The 18,394-nt window shown below is 43.3% G+C and overlaps 1 protein-coding gene across 1 annotated transcript in view; it reads right to left on the reverse strand.

Annotated features, from left to right (window-relative positions):
• marchf2 (membrane-associated ring finger (C3HC4) 2) overlaps positions 1–18,394 on the reverse strand; it is a 57,227-nt gene that overhangs the window by 15,582 nt on the left and 23,251 nt on the right. The window contains exons 2-3 of the mRNA XM_043721035.2: positions 11,776–11,983; positions 1,760–1,955 (exon numbers count right to left, since the gene is read on the reverse strand). Of these exons, the coding sequence (XP_043576970.1) occupies positions 1,760–1,955; positions 11,776–11,951 (372 nt within the window). The 5' untranslated portion in view covers positions 11,952–11,983. The remainder of the gene's footprint in view (positions 1–1,759; positions 1,956–11,775; positions 11,984–18,394) is intronic.

Below are 18,394 nucleotides of genomic sequence, written 5' to 3' on the forward strand. Positions count from 1 at the left end.
CACTCTCCTCTTGTCTCCCCTTCCCTTCTGAGCCACAAGGCCAGACGTAGTGCTAGAGGCCTGGCTGCTGTGGCTTTCCCCTGGTAGGTCGTTTCTCCCCAGCAGTACCCAAAACGCTACACTTGTAATAGAGGGGAATGGCCACAGTGGATCCCCACATTGACTGCCTATTCCCTTTCCCTCTTCTGACAGTAACCCAGCAAACTTCATCTTGTAACCTAGGTGTGATTACTTTCCTGTAACTCCTCTCTATCAACTCCTCAGCCTCCAAATGATCTGGCGTTCATCCAGCTCAAGCTCCCTAATGTGGTCTGTGAGGAGCTGAAGCTGGATGCACTTCTTGCAGGTAAAGTCACCAGGGACACTGATAGTGACCCTGACTTCCCACATCCTGCAAGAGCTGTAGCCTCTATCCCCACTGCTCTAAAATAGAGGTGGAAAAAAAAAATCTTACCTGAGCCTCACTGTAGTCCCCTCTCACCAAAATCTTCCAACACAAAGCCATGACACTTTTCCTGACACAACATTACCCCTCAGCATGACTGCTCTCGAGATGAAAATCTTTCCTGTCCTCTTCAAAATGCCCTTTTTTGTTTGGTTAGAGGATTTGGGGTGGCTGAGCGGGGACACTAAATATAGTGGGTTTTAGGCTTAACCACTCCCTGATACCAGTCCATCTGCGATGTTCAGACCAAGCATGATGACTGCAGTGCCATCTCCCAGAATGCCTCTCAGTGACATCATTTCCAAGGTATTCATTATCTCAGTGATTTCAAATTTTTTGGCTCCCAGTTACCAGAGTCTTTCTTTGTTAACAAGTTTTAATTTCCTTCTCCTTTACAGCATCCTTCCCTTTCCGAAGACATTTTCACAGCCTGTATTTCCTTCTTCATTCCTCTCGCAGTCCTCTGCCCTCACCCTTTGCAGGTTCCAGCTCCTACACGACTCATCCTGCAGCCTCTTCTCATCCCAGCCCTCTGGTAGCCTCTTCCTGTTGCCACCAAACATCTTGCAGTGCCTTCCTGCTTCTCAACCATTTTGCAGCTTCTTCCTCTTCCCCCAAGCCATCTTGCAAGTGCTTCCTGCTTCCTCCAACCATTTTGCAGCCTTTTCCTGCTGCCCTCTCCTCTTGCCTGACACCCGAATAAACCTTGCAGTTGTCTCCACTCCTCTGGCAGACACACCTCCGCTGTCCCATTGCACCTGGCAAATGGCTCTCCACTGCGCAAAAGACCCCCACCCCTCAAATCATGATAAAAGTTAATGCTAACTCCCCAATAACTCCCTCCCTTTACCATTTTTCCAACTGTTTGTTGTAATTTCAATCACAGGCTGTTTCTGCCCCATGTTTATTGCTGGAACCTATCAGCAGTAAACATGTGAGACAACCAGCCTATGCATGCAGATACAGCCAATTTTGTTCATGCTACCTATTGGGGCCACTTAACTCTGATTGGTTGCCTCCAATTGAAAATTGCCTTGCATTTTGGTGACTTTCAAAGGCAAATTTGCTCACTTTCCTCATGCATTTGGAGTCAAGCTGTACTTTGCTCTTTTTCTTCCTTCTCTACTCCACCAAGTTTAATTACATCGTCATTATAAAATCCTGCATTTACACATCTGGTCAAGTAGTGGAAAAAGTATTACGTAAAATATTGCTCAGCTGAAACTGGAGAACTTTTGTTTTATTTAGCCTTTACAGTTTGAACAAATTAATAAAATATTGCTATTTATGTTACAATAATTTTACTAACCCTACCTCTCTCAAAGGTCTAGGCCTTCGCTCCACTACAAACTCAGTGTGACAAAGTTCGCAGTAGCTGGTGTTGGAAGATGAAAGCCATCGCTCCAGGCAAGTTTTGTGAACTGTCCCAAGTGTTCCAGTGCAATCACAAGGTGAAAGCAAGCCTTCCATGTTGCTGCCCTCATGACATATTCGGCAAATCGGCCCATCACTGGAAATGAAACGTGTATACATAATTTACCATACAAAATGCATTAAGTAAAGTACCCTACTGCATGTTATAAGCTGATAATGCATGAACCAACAAAGGAACCAAAAAAATTGATTAGGTATTCCACAGCACTGAGACAGATTGACCAATATCATAAGCAGAATGTACAATACAAGTGGAAATACCACTGAGCTGTAACCTAATCTTGGCATTTGATGAGCTTTATTAACTGTCTGAAATTCACACTCATATTCATTTTCAACCATTAAATATGGCTTTTGATTCCCTTTTGCACTATGACATGATACTTATGCCAAGGAAAATCAAAACTTTTATAATAATCTCTCAGATATATAGGGCTCTTTATAATGTTTACCTGAAATTACACAGAATTAAAATACATTTTATATTTTATTAATTATTAAGGAATTCAGATTTATTCATCTGGTGAATCTGGAAGACAATGGAAAGTTGAATTACTGCTCTACAGTATTCAGAAGGGGGGAAAGAAAATCAAAGTCTGCCTGTCTAGTGCTTGGTACTTCTCACTATCCAGTTACCCAGAAAACACTGAGCAAGAATCTGATGCAAGTAGCTAATACTCACAGAGGTCCCCCCAACAACCCACCTTCCCGTCTTGGCACCTTTCCCTGCCACCGCAGGACTTGCAAAACCTGCGCCCATACCTCCTCCCTCACCTCCATCCAAGGCCCCAAAGGAGCCTTCCACATCCAAAGTTTCACCTGCACATCCACCAATGTCATTTATTGTATCCATTGCTCCCGATGCGGTCTCCTCCACATTGGGGAGACTGGACGCTCCTTGCAGAGCACTTCAGGGAATATCTCCGGGACACCCGCACCAATCAACCACAGCGCCCCCTGGCCCAACATTTCTACTCCCCCTCCCACTCTGCCGAGGACATGCAGGTCCTGGGCCTCCTCCACCACCGCTCCCACACCACCTGACGCCTGGAGAAAAAACGCCTCATCTTCTGCCTCAGAACACTTCAACCCCAGGGCATCAATATGGACTTCACCAGTTTCCCCATTTTCCCTTCCCCACCTTACCCCAGTTCCAACCTTCCAGCTCAGCACTGTCCCCATGACCTGTCCTACCTGCCAATCTCCCTGCCCACCTACCCACTCCACCCTCCCCTCTGACCTATCACCTCCATCCCCACCCACATTCACCTATTGTACTCTTTGCTACCTTCTACCCAGCCCCACTTCCCCCCCTCCACCCCGCCCAGCACTTATCTCTCCACCCTGGTGGCTCCCTGCCTCCATTCCTGATGACGAGATTTTGCCCGAAACGTCGATTTTCCTGCTCCTCGGATGCTGCCTGACCTGCTGTGCTTTTCCAGCACCATTCTAATCTAAACCCATTCTGTATCATCTCAACTTACCAGAAATATCTCCAGAGTTTTATTTCTGTAATAATTTGATTTTTCATTTCTCTCAAATTTTAATTAAGTTTATTTATGAATTTAAATTGTTTTTGCGACTCACATGGTTGTACTCTCATCTAATCAAAGAATTAAGGATACAGAAAACCATTCCTTGAGATAGGGAAACTGCTATGTCACATCCTATTTAAGAAAGGAGAGAGAGCGCAGCTAGGGAATTAAAGAATACTTACCTAAACATCTGTTGTAGGAAAACTACTAAGCTTATAATTAAGGATAGGATGACTGAATACCCAGAGAACAAAAAAAAATCAGCTGATCAGACCAAGCCAGCATGGATGTGTAAACATCAAGTCACATTTGACAAATATTAATTTTTTTTTGAAGCGGTGATGAAAGTAAAGTAGCAGATGTTAAAGTAGTGGATGTTATTCACATGGACATACATAATTGATAAGTCACTCATAAAAGACCGTTTGCTAAAGCTGAAGCTTATAGACTTGAAATCATATTACTAAATTGATCAGCAAATAGGTGGACAGGAAGGGACAGAGAGGGGAAATAATGCACAGGATTGCAAGATGTTACCATGCAGTGTCCTGCAAAAATGGAAGTTAAGGCCTCACTTTCACTGTATTCCTATATTAACAAATATATAAAGCTACATATCTAAATCTGCTGTGACAAAAGGTAAGCGGCATCATAAATAGTGTATACATTAAAGTATAATAATATGGACGTTAACACGTTCAATGAATGGGTAAAACTGTTACAAAGGAATTTCAAAGGAGGCAAATGTGCAGTCATCTATTTGACATCTTCAAAAGATAAACAGATTACTTTACAAATGGTGAAAAGCAAGGAGTAGCTAAGATCCAAGATGTTAAAAGAGAAGGTGTAAAATAGGCAACAGCATGCAAAAGCCTAATCCCCAGTACACGAGACAGCCAGTAAGACAGCACAGGATCACACGAGAGCACAATGACTGAAAAGTCTAAGACCACGATTGAACAGTCAAAAAATTAGAGCTACGCTTTTCAGGAATGAAATTAGAAATCCCTTCTTTACACAAAGTGTGAAAGCTGAGAACTCTTTTCCACAAAAGGCAATTTATGCCAAATCAATCTTTAATTTTGAATCTGACACTAGATTTTAGTTAAGCAAAGCAATTAAAAATATTATGCCCAGTTTTGTCTCCTTAAGAAAAGATGTAATTGCATTAGAAACAGTTCAGAGAAGGACCACTTCATTGCCTGGATTAAGGGATTAGGTAAAAACCAATCAATGACTGCAGATGCTGGAAACCAAAGTTTAGATTAGAGTGGTGCTGGAAAAGCACAGCAGTTCAGGCAGCATCCGAGGAGCAGTAAAATCGACGTTTCGGGCAAAAGCCCTTCATCAGGAATACCCGAGTGCCTGAAGGGTGGAAAGATAAATGAGGAGGGTGGGGGTGGGGAGAAAGTAGCATAGAGTACAAGAGGTGAGTGGGGGAGGGGATGAAGGAGAGTGGAGTTGATAGGTGGAAAGGAAGGTAGGCAGGTAAGACGTCATGGGGACAGAGCTGAGCTGGAAGTCTGGAGCTGGGCTGAGGTGGGGGGAAGGGGAAATGAGGAAAGTGGTGAAGTCCACATTGATGCCCTGGGGTTGAAGTGTTCCGAGGCGGAAGATGAGGTGTTCTTCCTCCAGGCGTTGGGTGGTGAGGGAGCGGCAGTGAAGGAGGCCCAGGACCTCCATATCCTCGACAGAGTGGGAGGGGGAGTTGAAATGTTGGGCCACAGGGCGGTGTGGTTGATTGGTGCGGGTGTCCCAGAGATGTTCCCTAAAGCGTTCTGCTAGGAAGCGTCCAGTCTCCCCAATGTGGAGGAGACCGCATTGGGAGCAACGGATACAATAAATTATGTTGGTGGATGTGCAGGTAAAACTTTGATGGATGTGGAAGGCTCCTTTGGGGCCTTGGATAGAGGTGAGGGAGGAGGTGTGGGCGCAGGTTTTGCAATTCCTGCGGTGGCAGGGGAAGGTGCCAGGATGGGAGGGTGGGTTGTTGGAGGGCATGGACCTGACCAGGTAGTCACGAAGGGAATGGTCTTTGCGGAAGGCGGAAAAGGAAATATATCCCTGGTGGCGGGGTCCGTTTGGAGGTGGCGGAAATGTCGGTGGATGATTTGGTTTATGCAAAGGTTGGTAGGGTGGAAGGTGAGCACCGGGGGGTTCTGTCCTTGTTACGATTGGAGGGGTGGGGTCTGAGAGTGGAGGTGCGGGATGTGGATGAGATGCATTGGAGGGCATCTTTAACCAAGTGGGAAGGGAAATTGCGGTCTCTAAAGAAGGAGGCCATCTGGTGTGTCCTGTGGTGGAACTGGTCCTCCTGGGAGCAGATACGGTGGAGGCAGAGGAATTGGGAATAGGGGATGGCATTTTTGCAGGAGGTAGGGTGGGAAGAGGTGTAATCCAGGTAGCTGTGGGAGTCGGTGAGTTGGTAAAAAATGTCGGTGTCAAGTTGGTCGTCATTAATGGAGATGGAGAGGTCCAGGAAGGGGAGGGAGGTGTCAGAGATGGTCCAGGTAAATTTAAGGTCAGGGTGGAATGTATTGGTGAAGTTGATGAATTGCTCAACCTCCTCGCAGGAGCACGAGGTGGCGCCGATGCAGTCATCAATGTAGCGGAGGAAGAGGTGTGGAGTGGTGCCGGTGTAATTACGGAAGATGGACTGTTCTACGTAGCCAAAGAGACAGGCTTAGCTGGAGCCCATACGGGTGCCCATGGCTACCCCTTTGGTCTGGAGGAAGTGGGAGGATTTGAAGGAGAAATTGTTACTGGTGAGGACCAGTTCAGCCAAATGAATGAGAGTGTCGGTGGAAGGGTACTGTTGGGGACTTCGGGAGAGGAAGAAACGGAGGGCTTGGAGGCCCTGGTCATGGCAGATGGAGGTGTAGAGGGACTGGATATCCATGGTGAAGATGAGGCGTTGGGGGCTGGGGAAACGGAAGTCTTGGAGGAGGTGGAGGGAGTTCCTTGGAGTAGAGGGGATAGGACAGTAGGTAGCAATGAGTTCAGCGGGGCAGGAGCATGCTGAGACAATGGGTCGGCCAGGGTGGTCAGGCTTGTGGATCTTGGGAAGGATGTAGAACTGGGCAGTGCGGGGTTCCCGGACTATGAGGTTGGAAGCTGTGGGTGGGAGATCTCCTGAGGTGATGAGGTTCTGTATGGTCTGGGAGATGATGGTTTGGTGATGGAGGGTGGGGTCATGGTCGAGGGGGCGGTAGGAAGAGGTGTCCTCGAATTGGCATCTGGCTTCAGCGGTGTAGAGGTCAGTGCGCCAGACTACCACTGCGCCCCCTTTATCTGCTGGCTTGATGGTGAGGTCGGGATTGGAGCAGAGAGATTGGAGGGCTGCACGTTGTGAGGGCGAGAGGTTGGAGTGGGGGAGGGGGGGGGTAGACAGGTTGAGGCGGTTAATGTCCCGGCGGCAGTTGGAAATGAAGAGGTCGAGGGCGGGTAACAGGCCAGCTCGGGGTGTCCAGGATGCAGTGTGTTGGAGGTGAGCGAAGAGGTCCTCGGAAGGTGGGCGGGAGTCCTGATTGTAAAAGTAAGCGCGGAGGCAGCGGAAGATATATTCGTCTTCACGGCGTGTATTAAATTCATTGATGCGTGGGCGGAGGGGAATGAAGGTGGGTCCTTTGCTGAGGACTGATCATTCGTCCTCAATGAGGGGGAGGTCTGGAGGGATGGTGAAAACTCGGCAGGGCTGGGAGCTGGGATTTGGTGCGGGTGTGGAACTGGGAGTGGGGGCGGAGCCTGTAACTGGAGTGGGTGTGGTGGTGGTGGGAATGGGGGTGGAGTCATGTGCAGGGGTGGTGTTCCCCTCAGGGATCTGGGGCACGGGGATGGTGACAGTGAGATCTGTGGGAGGCGTGTCAGCAGAATGCAGGTGAGTGGCGTTGGTGGGGGCAGAAGTGGTAGCAGACACGGCAGTGGGGGGGGGGGGGGGGGGGGAACGGAAGTCACTGAGCGTGTGACATCAGCGATGATGTGAGTGGCAGAAGTGATGTCACGTGTGGTGCATGAGAATTGTGAGGGGCGGAAGTGGCTGTGGAAGTGGCCATGATGGGGGCGGATTAAGAGATTATCAAATGAGCAAAGTTTGGACCAGTTGGGTTGGTATCCACTGAAGTTTGGATGAATGAGAGGTTATCTTATTGATACATACAAGATCTTGAGGGGACTTGACATGGTGAATGCCAGAGGGACCAGATCTATGGTCAGGATACCAGATGATGAAACTTAACTCAGCTTTGAAAATAAGTTAGTGGGTGGATTTCTTTTACCCATTGACCTCACTTCATGTCAAGGGTCTAGATGTAAGAGCATTCTCATTCAACTGATGAAAGTCTGCAGTACAACCTTGCCAGGCTTTGGCTGACAGCTCAACACCATGAATCTGTATGGATACCAATTGAACTTATTGTCCTCAGTAGGCAAAGGTGACCAATTAGGTGACCCAGAGGAGGCATAACTGCGAGCTCCAATGGGAGATGAAAAGAAGTTATCTTCATTGTTGGGCATGTTCTTTCCTCCATGAAGGAGAAATCTTCATTGGTGCATCCTCATGATGTACTTGTCCATGTGCCTCTGGCTTGCCCAGAAGAAAACCACTTCCTAGAACTTGAAATGTGGTCTGTCGAGTCACAGAGTCACAGAAATATACAGCATGGAAACATAGACCCTTCGGTCCAACTCGTCCATGCCGACCAGGTATCCCAACCCAATCTAGTACCACCTACCAGCACCTGGTCCATATCCCTCTAAACCCTTCCTATTCATATACCCTTCCAGATGCCTTACAAATGCTGCAATTGTACCAGCCTCTACCATTTCCACTGGCACCATATTCAATACACGCACCACCCTCTGCATGAAAAGTTGCCCCTTAGGTCTCTTTTATATCTTTCCCCTCTCACCCTAAACCTATGCCCTCTAGTTCTGGACTCCCCCACTCCTGGGAAAAGACTTGGTCTATTTATCCTATCTATGCCCCTCATGATTTTATAAACTTCTACAAGGTCACCCCTCAGCCTCCAACGCTCCAGGGAAAACATCCCTAGCCTATTCAGCCTCTTCCTATAGCTCAAATCCTCTAACCCTGGCAACATCCGTGTAAATCTTTTCTGAACCCTTTCACGTTTCACAACATTTTATCGATGGGAAGGAGACCAGAACTGCACGTCCTGTATACCTGCAGCATGCTCTCCCAACTCCTATACTCAACACTCTGACCAATTTAGGAAAGCATACCAAGTGCCTTCTTCACTATCCTATCTACCCTGCGACTCTACTTTGAAGGAACTATGAACCTGCACTCCAAGGTCTCTGTGTTCAACAAGACTCCCTAGAACCTTACCATTACATGTGTATGTCCTGCTCTGATTTGTTTTTCCAAAATGCAGCACCTCACATTTATCTAAATGAAACTCCATCTACCAGACACCTGGCACCTGGACATTCTGCTTTACTACAACTCCTGTCAAAGTAGGTCATATGCAGTTTCAAGCTCAGAGAGTTCATGCCCCGAACAAAACAGGTCATCTACACATCTCACATTCCAGCTCCAACCAACCATGAAACTTTCTTACACATAGCAACCCTTTGATGTTCTGTCCTTCCTCATGGACCTTGTAAAATTACTCCTCCCCTTTCTCAAGTTCCGTCACCAAGTTTCAAGAGATCGACAAAGCTGCTCTTGCTGTTAAATTTTACTTCTTAATCACAGTCCATTACCTGGAGCCCCTCTATCCCCATCCTAGCTACAGCCTATATAACTCCATCCCACCAAGAATGAAACTTCGCCTGTTCTGACTCACTCTATTAACATGCTGATAATTTTGTCATTCTGTAAACACGTCAGGTAGTTTTTGGTTGCATTATCCGGTTTTCCCATCATGCCTAGCAAATACTGATAAAATACCATTTGAAGAGATGGAATTTGCATTAGTACAGGGAAGAGGGGGATAGGGAAAAGTATTTGCCTTAAAAAAATCCAACAAAAAAAAAGAGACAGGAAGGTCCCTTAACAATCTGTTGTTTCACAGATTCTCCCCTTTCCACCATAAGCTCCCTTACCCTGCAACTTTGAGATATCTATTAATTTAGTTTGGGCCTCTTAAGCATATGTGATTTTGACAGTCATAACTTCAGCTATCAAAGAAATTCCCTCCTTAAACCTCTCAAACTCTCTTTCCTCCTTACAAACCTCTCTCTTTAACCCAGTTTATGGCCACCTGACCTAATGTCTCCCTTATGTGGCATACAGTGTTTCTGCTTTATTATAGCAATATGAAGTATCTTGGGATGTCTTATTATATTAAAGACACAATATAAATATAAAGTTGATTTTAAAAAATGTACTCATTCATACGATGTTGTTGTCATCACTAACTGGCCCAACATTTAGTGCCCATCCTTCATTGCATTTGAGAAGGTTGTGGTGAGTTGCCTTTTTGAACCATTGTAGTCTGTTATAGGTAGACTCACAATGATGTTTGAGAGGGAGTTCCAGAAATTAGACCAACAACACTGAAAGAACAGCAGTATATTTCCAAAACAGAATGGTGAGCAGCTTGGAGGAAAACTTGCCGGTGATGGTGTTCTTATGTATTTGTTGACCTTATCTTTCTAGGTACAAGCAGCTATGGGTTTGTCCTGTCTAAGGACCCTTGGTGAATTTCTGAGTGTATCTTGTAAATGGGGCAGACTAATACTACTGAGCACTAGTGGTGGGCAACATAGCAACAGGTGTAGGCTATTCAGCCCCTTGAAGCCCCTCCACTATTCAATGCAATTATGGCAGATGAACTCCATAAACCACCATGGTATTATCACTGACTGTTAATACAGAGACCCAGGAATGTTCTGGAGTCCCTGGTTTGAATCCTGCCATGGCAGATGGTGGAATTCGAATTCAATTTAAAAACAAAACTGGAATTAACAGTCTCATGATGATCATGAATTGATTGTCAAAAAAAAACCCATCTGGTTTAATAATACTCTTAAGGGAAGGAAACTACCCCAACCAGTGGAAATAGTTTATCTATATCTATCCTGTCTTTTCCTGTTAATGGAATAGGAAAGATTTAGAGGGATATGGGGTAGGAGCAGGCAGGTGGGACTAGTTTAGTTTGTGATGGTTGGACTGAATGGTCTGTTTCCATGCTGTATGACTATCTTGAATTATGATTAGATCACCCTGACGCTTCTAAATTCTAGAGAAAACAGGCTTAATTTGTGTAATTTCTCCACATAAAACTATGAGATCCACAGTTAGGGTAGATAGTTTTACTATCTTTTTACCAAGGGTGGAAATGTCAATACTAGGGGTCATAGGTTGATGGAAAGAGGGAGAATGTTTAAAGGAGATTGCGAGGTGTGTCTTTTTTACACAGAGGGTAATAGGTGCCTGGGACACATTGTGATTACTTCTACCACTTCTCCTAGCAAATAGTAACATTTAAGAAGCATTTAGACAGGTGTATGAACAGGCAGAGAATAGAGGGATATTGATCATGTGGAGACAGATGAGATTAATGTAGAATGGCAACATGGTTGGTACAGAAATGACAGGCCAAAAGGTCTATTCTTGTACTGTACTGTTCTATTTTCTAACTTAAGCCCTAAAGTCCAGGTATCAGAAACAATGTGGACGCTTGTGGGTGTGGTACCAGTCAAGCAGCTGCTTTGTCCTGGATGTGTGTTGCTGCAGGTGTATTCATCCAGGCAAGTGGAGAGTTTTCTGTCGCACTCCTGACTTGGAGATGGTAGACAAACTAGTGGAGTCAGGCAGCGGGTTACTCGTGATTATTGGCATGTTGATTAATACTGGGGAAGCAGTGGCATTGTGGCAATATCATTGGATTAGTTATCCAGAACCCCAGGTTAACTTTCTGAGGACATGGTGACATTTGAATTCAATAAAAATGTGGAATTATAAAGTTGGCCTAATGGTGACTCTGCGATCACTGTTGATTGTTATGAAAACCCATCTGGTTCATTATTGTCCTTTAAAGGAGGGAAACCTACTCCTTAATTAGGCTGGCCTCCATGTGACTCCAGAGCCACAGCAATGTGATTGACCTCAGGCAGTTGGCAATGGGCAATAGGTCTGACCAAACCAGCAACATCCATGAACGAATTTTGAAAAAATGGTATCCTGCAGTTACCAAAGCTTATTGTAATACCTCAAGCCAACAGACATGCAACTTGGTCTTCCAAAAAACTGCAGAGAGAAAAAAGGCCTTGTTGACAGGTATAATAGTCTCTAACATGTTGACAATATGCTTATTTCATAACATGCTCAAAACACTAGCAACAAAGGGCACATGCATTTGTAGTTTCTCATATGAACACCTAACCTCCATTTACCTTTGAGTGCTTAGAGCCTTAATGACAGTTGACAGCAGGCGTCCATTTTTTGCCGTTACTTGTGCGATGTACTGTGGTCGCCCTGCATCAGCCGCTGTTACCGTCTTAGAAAAGGCGGCACTGCCAGTACAATCACAAAGAGATCCTGGAAGATGACAGCAGTCACCTGTTGTCATGGCAACAAGGAGTTAATGGTTCCTACATTCACCTGAAAAAAAATTATGAACACCAATGCTTTCAATATCGTTTGGAAAAGCTTAGTTTCCTCATCAGCAATGAGTATAATGAAACCTCATTAACACAATATACAACCTTTGACTATCCTACTTCATTAAAGGGCAAAGTCACGATAATACGCATCGGGAACTAAGTTGCAAAAAGAATACTTGGAAGTATCCACAAAGCGTGTGAATCATCCATTTTCATCACTTGTAATGCCAATTCCTAAGAAGGGCAAAACTATAAAAAGGATTTCCAATTTTCAGAAAAACTCTGGAAATTCCCCAGAGCACGATAAGTCAAACGAGTAAGTTCCAGTTCACCAATGTTCACCATAGCTTATTGCTTCAAAAAAAAAGAGACCTTAGCCCTTTCTCTACCTATGTTCTTTAACCAGATTTGTATACAATTTGAAAAGGTTGTGTCTTCTGACATTATCTACTGACTTGCTACATCGTTTCTCTCATTACCTTCAATAGCCCTAATTACCAAAATATTACCATCTTCACAACTGTAAAACTTGTACTGCCACCCTCAATAAGGGTATTTCACACACTTATTCTACCCATAAAATCAAATTCTCTTATCCTAGAGTTTGTGTTCAATGTCATCTCAAGATCCTGTTGATCTATTCCTCTTCAATATCATAGGACAATACTTTAAAATACAAAATGAAAAAAATAGCAAAACTTGCATAAAATTCCGGTCAGACTATATTTGAAATAAGGTGCACACTTGTGGTCTTCATATTATCAAAAAGAAAGAGGGATTGGAGAATGAGTGGAAAAGGTTTACAAAAAAACTGCCAGAACTGCTAAATGTTTGAAACATTGTCAGTTATATCACTGCTTCACTTTAAATTCACACTGCTCTATTTGAGTATGAATAGCAACAGGAATAACTGTAATAAAAACAAGATAAATGCTCTGTAATCTTATTCTTCCTTTCCTGGAGATAAAGACTGCTTGCGATTAGATTAGATTACAGTGTTGAAACAGGCTCTTCGGCCCAACAAGTCCACACCGACCCGCCGAAGCGCAAACCACCCATACCCCTACATTTACCCCTTACCTAACACTACGGGCAATTTAGCATGGCCAATTCCCCTGACCTGCACATCTTTGGACTGTGGGAGGAAACCGGAGCACCCGGAGGAAACCCACGCAGACACGGGGAGAACGTGCAAACTCCACACAGTCAGTCGCCTGAGGCGGGAATTGAACCCGGGTCTCTGGCGCTGTGAGGCAGCAGTGCTAACCACTGTGCCACCGTGCTGCCCACTACCACCGTGCCGCCCATATGATGCTGTCAACACCAACACAAGGGCAACTTGGTACAGCGAATAAATATTGTTCAAGGCAGTGCCACCCATGTCCCATCAGTCATTTTTTTTAAAAAAAAAAGAGGATTACAGCTACCAGGAAATGTTGAATAGATTGGGTCTCTTTGGAAAAAGGAGGCCTTATAGGTGCAAAAACAGAAATTGCCAGAAGAGTTCAGCAGGTCTGACAGGATCTCTGGAGAGAAATCAGAGTTAATGTTTTGGGTCCAGTGACTCTTCCTCAGAACTGGACCAGAAATGTTAACTCTGATTTCTCTCACTGATGCTGCCAGACTTGCTGAGCTTTTCCAGTAATTTCTGATTTTGTTTCTAATTTCCAGCATCCATAGTTGTTCCTGTTTTTATTAAATCTTTAATTAAAACTTATGGGTGATCTGATTGAGATTTAAAAAAAAATGAATGAGTTGAGCAGCCCATATATGGAAATAAAGAATGCTTCCACTCGTGGGAAGTTTAAGAAAGCAAAGTCCAAAAGATCCAAAACAGTTAATCATGAATCCAACAAGGAAATAAGGAGAATTTTTTTATTTACAAAGCGGTTAAAATGTGGAGGTCACCACCACAGAAATGGTTGTATGCAAATAGCTCAGATACTTTTAAAAGGAAACCAGACAGTATGTGAGAAAAGGATAAAAAGAAAGTTGCAATAAGATGGATGGAATGGGAGGAGACTCGGGTGGAGTACATCATCAATATGTTTAACTGCTGAATATTCTAGTAAGAGGCAGCTGCAACATTGGCATCAGCAATAAAAGATCTTCTTACAATCCATTAAAATTGATCAGTTTCGAAAGAATGACACTCCTTTCTTTCCACCACACATGTTCAACTTAGACTTCTAAAATTTGCAACTTCCATCCTTTTCAGTGTACCTTTTGTTACTGTCGCTTGCAATCTTAAAATTTACATAGAAGTAGGGATAGGAAAGAGCAAAGAGAGACATATGGCTTTAGGATAGGAGTGCCAAGAATCACTGATTTGTATTAAAGTTTTCCCAAAAATGTGACAAAAATATTTCACATATGCTTATCTTTGTTGTTCCAGAGTACAATTGAAGTTTCTATTAACAAGGAGTTGAATTCTACCTAAACAAGAAAAACTATCGAAGCTCGTTGGTTCTTTATGGTATGCATATCTGATCCATTAGAGATCATTTTATGTAATCAGGGACTTTGTTGTCACGAAAAATTCAGGGCAAAGGTTTATGACTTAATTTGTTAAGGTTAAAGAGGCCTACGAAAATGTCTGCCAATTAAAGCCTTATAAAAATATTGCCTCCAATGGCCCTTGTGACAAAACTGAAAGCTACAGAAATGCCAAGTTGAATCATTAGTTACTCCAACATCTGTGTAAAATCAGATGAGACAATTTAGCACTGCCCCACCCCCAACCAAATCATTCTCTCGAAGTAGGAGCAAATTTCTGCAGATAATGGAATCTGAACTGAAATCAAAAGATGCTGGAGATCACAGTGGGACAAATGGCATTCATGGAGAAAAAGCAAACTAACGTTGAGTCTGCAGTGAAGGCAAGGTTGTCCACTATAAACCACAGTTTTGGCTGGCTAAATCACATCAACTTCATTACATTTGGGTGTCGCTAACCTGAGGTAAGTAGAGTTTTTCCTGAATGCAAGCTAGCATGCACTTTGCATCAAGTGGATGGAAATTCTAATTCATTTCACAATAATGATGGTCAGATTCTGCATCCAGTGACAAAAGAAATGCAAATCTTGCCATGTGATCAGGTGTATACTTCCTAATTTTCCTCATCCAAAAACAGACTAACAACTTTTTCAAAGCAGTTGATAGCAGCTATTAAGCAAGTGAGGTGAAACCAACCATGCTGAATCTATTTCTCACAAATACATATTTGTAAATAAGGATGAGGGATCCTTTCGTTCCAACTGTAAAATGTTTTCTGTGTGAAACTGGTAAACACTGACCTTCCAGTGAGTTTTTGAACAATTGTAGATTTGGAAGCACAATTCAATTGGAATTTCAAACAAAGGCAGACAGCCAGCATTACGCAAGAAAATGGATTTTATTTGTCACATTATGGAAACGCCCGAGTTGGAAGCTGTGTAGGAAACTTTTCACTCACTCACACATCTGGAGGAGGTTATAAAATCAAGTTTAAGAAACCATGGCTTGAATGAAATTCACAGCAGTACAGACTGAAACCATATTGTTGTTAGCTCACACAAAACTTATTAAAAACAAAACAGAATGTTACATCAGTCAGAATTTATAACAATTAAACACACTTTACATTACATCTTCAGTAATGGTACAAACCTGAGTTATATTTGGCTTGCCTGTCCCATCCAAACTCCTAAGCACAAATTCACAGCTTAACCTTTCCCACAAACATTATGCTATGTCCTCATTCAACCATTTAAATCTGTTCCACTTCTCAAGCTCCCTTCTAAACTCCTTGCCACCTATGAAGTCTAATCCTGAGTTTCTCACAGAATTATAGCTCTTTAATTCTTCTTAAGCCGCAGTATGACAATTCACACTCATGTTCCATTTCTATTTCTTCTGCATGCTGTACCTTCCTAACTCTCTGAATCCATAAAAAATCTCTCCAGCCCATAATCATTAACCACCTCCTGACCATACTGCATCCTGTGCCCTTAATGACAAACAAGTTTATCACTGACCTTTATCACAGACATCTCTATTTACCCCAGATAAAAAACAAAAACTAACTGACTGCTACAACCACATTCAAAATCTTAGCCTTCTATTTGCTTTACAATTGTCTGCTAAATTGATGGCTACAATGAAGCAAGCCCTGGGTCAGTTGATAGCATTCTCACGCTGCATCATAAACTACCACACCACATCAAACTAGAGGGGATAGGTTTAAGGTGAGGGGGGGAAAGATTAAAAGCAACCTGAGGGGCAACTTTTTCACACAGAGGGTGGTGTGTGTATAGAATGAGCTACCAGAGGAGATGGTGGAGGCTAATATACTTACAATTCTTTAAAGGCATCTGGATGGGTATATGAATAAGAAGGGTTTAGGGATATGGGCCAAATACTCGCAAATGGGACGAAATTAATTTCAAATATCTAATGGCATGGACAAGTTGTTCTGTATGATTCTACGACTTGAACACAAATATGAAAGCTGGCACTCCACTGCAGAACTGAGCAAGTGTTGCACTGTGGATAGTGCTGTCTTTCAGATGAACTATTAAACCAAAGCTTTGGATGTCACAATCCCACAGTAATATGTTAAAAGAATAGGGAAGTCATGTACAATGTGTTGATCAATATTTATCCCACAATCCACACCACAAAAAAATGATTATCCAGTGATTATCACTTTGCTGTTTGTATGAGACTGCTGTGCACACATTAGCTGCCATGGTTGCTACATTGCAAGAATAATTACATTAAAGTATAACATTGATTGTAAAGCCCTTTGAGATGTCCAGTGCACATGAAAGGCTCAATATGAATGCAAAGGTTTTTTAAACAATGCCCCATCAAAACGTACATCACCTATTTCAAGAACTACACATGATGCCATCTGACTCCCTCAAATCAAAGAAACACAAAAGCATGCATCCTAGCACTGAATTAACACAGTCAATCACCAGATCTGGCTTGACCACATCAAATTTTACTGTGCCTCATTTTCTTCTATTTGGGGTGGCACATTAGCTCAGTGGTTAGCACTACTGCCTCACAGCGCCAGGGACAGAGGTTCGATTCCGCCCTCAGGTGACATTCTTCTCATGTCTGTGTGGGTTTCCTCCAAGTGCTCCGGTTTCCTTCCACAGTCCAAAGACGTGCAGGCTTGGTGGATTGGCAATGCTAAATTGCCCACTGTGTCCAGGAATGACGAGGTGAGGTGAGTTAGCTATGGAAATGCAACGTTATAAGGTAGGGGATTGGACCTGGGTGAGATGTTCTTTGGAGTGTTGGTGTGAATTCAATGGGTCCAATGGCCTGCTTCCACACTGTAGGGATTCTATAATCTATGAAAAAGGTACCCCATATTTTGGGCCCTCTTGAACGACAAAAAAAACTAGGCTCCTTTTCTCTTATCAACAATTTTCGTAAAACTCATTTTCCACTGCCTCTTTTCTTGCACCCAAAATTATTAAAGAGTTTAAAGATTTCTTGTCACCAAAAAAGGCATCTGTTCAGTTGTTTTTGCTGCTTCCCTTGTCAGCTATAGTCCTAGTTTCCTCCTAAGTGTCTCTACTTGGACTCCCATCTTTTCTACATTGTACTGTAAACTTCACTTCTATTAGAGCTTCCTGCTGCCCATACAACCCAACTTCCACTTCATCATGCATTGTCCTGGTCCAATGTTAATTAACATTGTGAGTTGCTTCCTTTTCTTAGATATGGAATATCTCCCTTTCAAAAACTACTGTAACCACCCTACTTTCAAAAGCTCCTGTCTTCACTAAATGCCATCCTATTTTCAACCTTTTCTTCTCCAGCATCACTGAACTGCTTTAGTCTCCCATATTTGTGCTCACTTATTGTCTGAACTTCTCCAGTTTGAATCTGTGGGAGAATCCGAAATCAACATCCCAAACCATCTGTTACTGTTGTGCATTATTTCTTAATTATCCTTTCTCTGAAGTCTCTGATACAGTTAACTGCAACCATTTTCTTTTGATGACTTTCCTCTATTTCCAAGTTGGGGTGGTCTCTCTTGCCTTTGTCTGGTCACTCAACGGGTCACAACCAAAGCAATCCAATTACCTTCCATTGTCCACCCTCCGTAAAATTAAATTGATTAAAATCTCTGCTGCCTGTAACAGAACCTGCACCATCACAATGACGGGTCTCAGTTTCGCAATGCAGTCAATTTGAAATTCTTGTCTTGTGATAAAATCCTTTAATTCATGGTTCAAATTTATCCTATTTTCCCCCAAACACTCCAATGTAGATCACTGGATTCATCCTTTTTTCCCCAAATCATTGCGGCATTGCTTTAAGATATCCAGGCTTTGTTCTGGGACAATGTCACTTATCCAGCACCTTGTCATTACTTTCCTCTCTTTATACAAGAAAATAAACTATT

The sequence above is a fragment of the Chiloscyllium plagiosum genome, unplaced genomic scaffold (genome assembly GCF_037043375.1).
Source record: "Chiloscyllium plagiosum isolate Xiang-an unplaced genomic scaffold, Cpla_swu_hap1 HiC_scaffold_28, whole genome shotgun sequence".
NCBI classification, from domain to species: Eukaryota; Metazoa; Chordata; class Chondrichthyes; order Orectolobiformes; family Hemiscylliidae; genus Chiloscyllium; species Chiloscyllium plagiosum.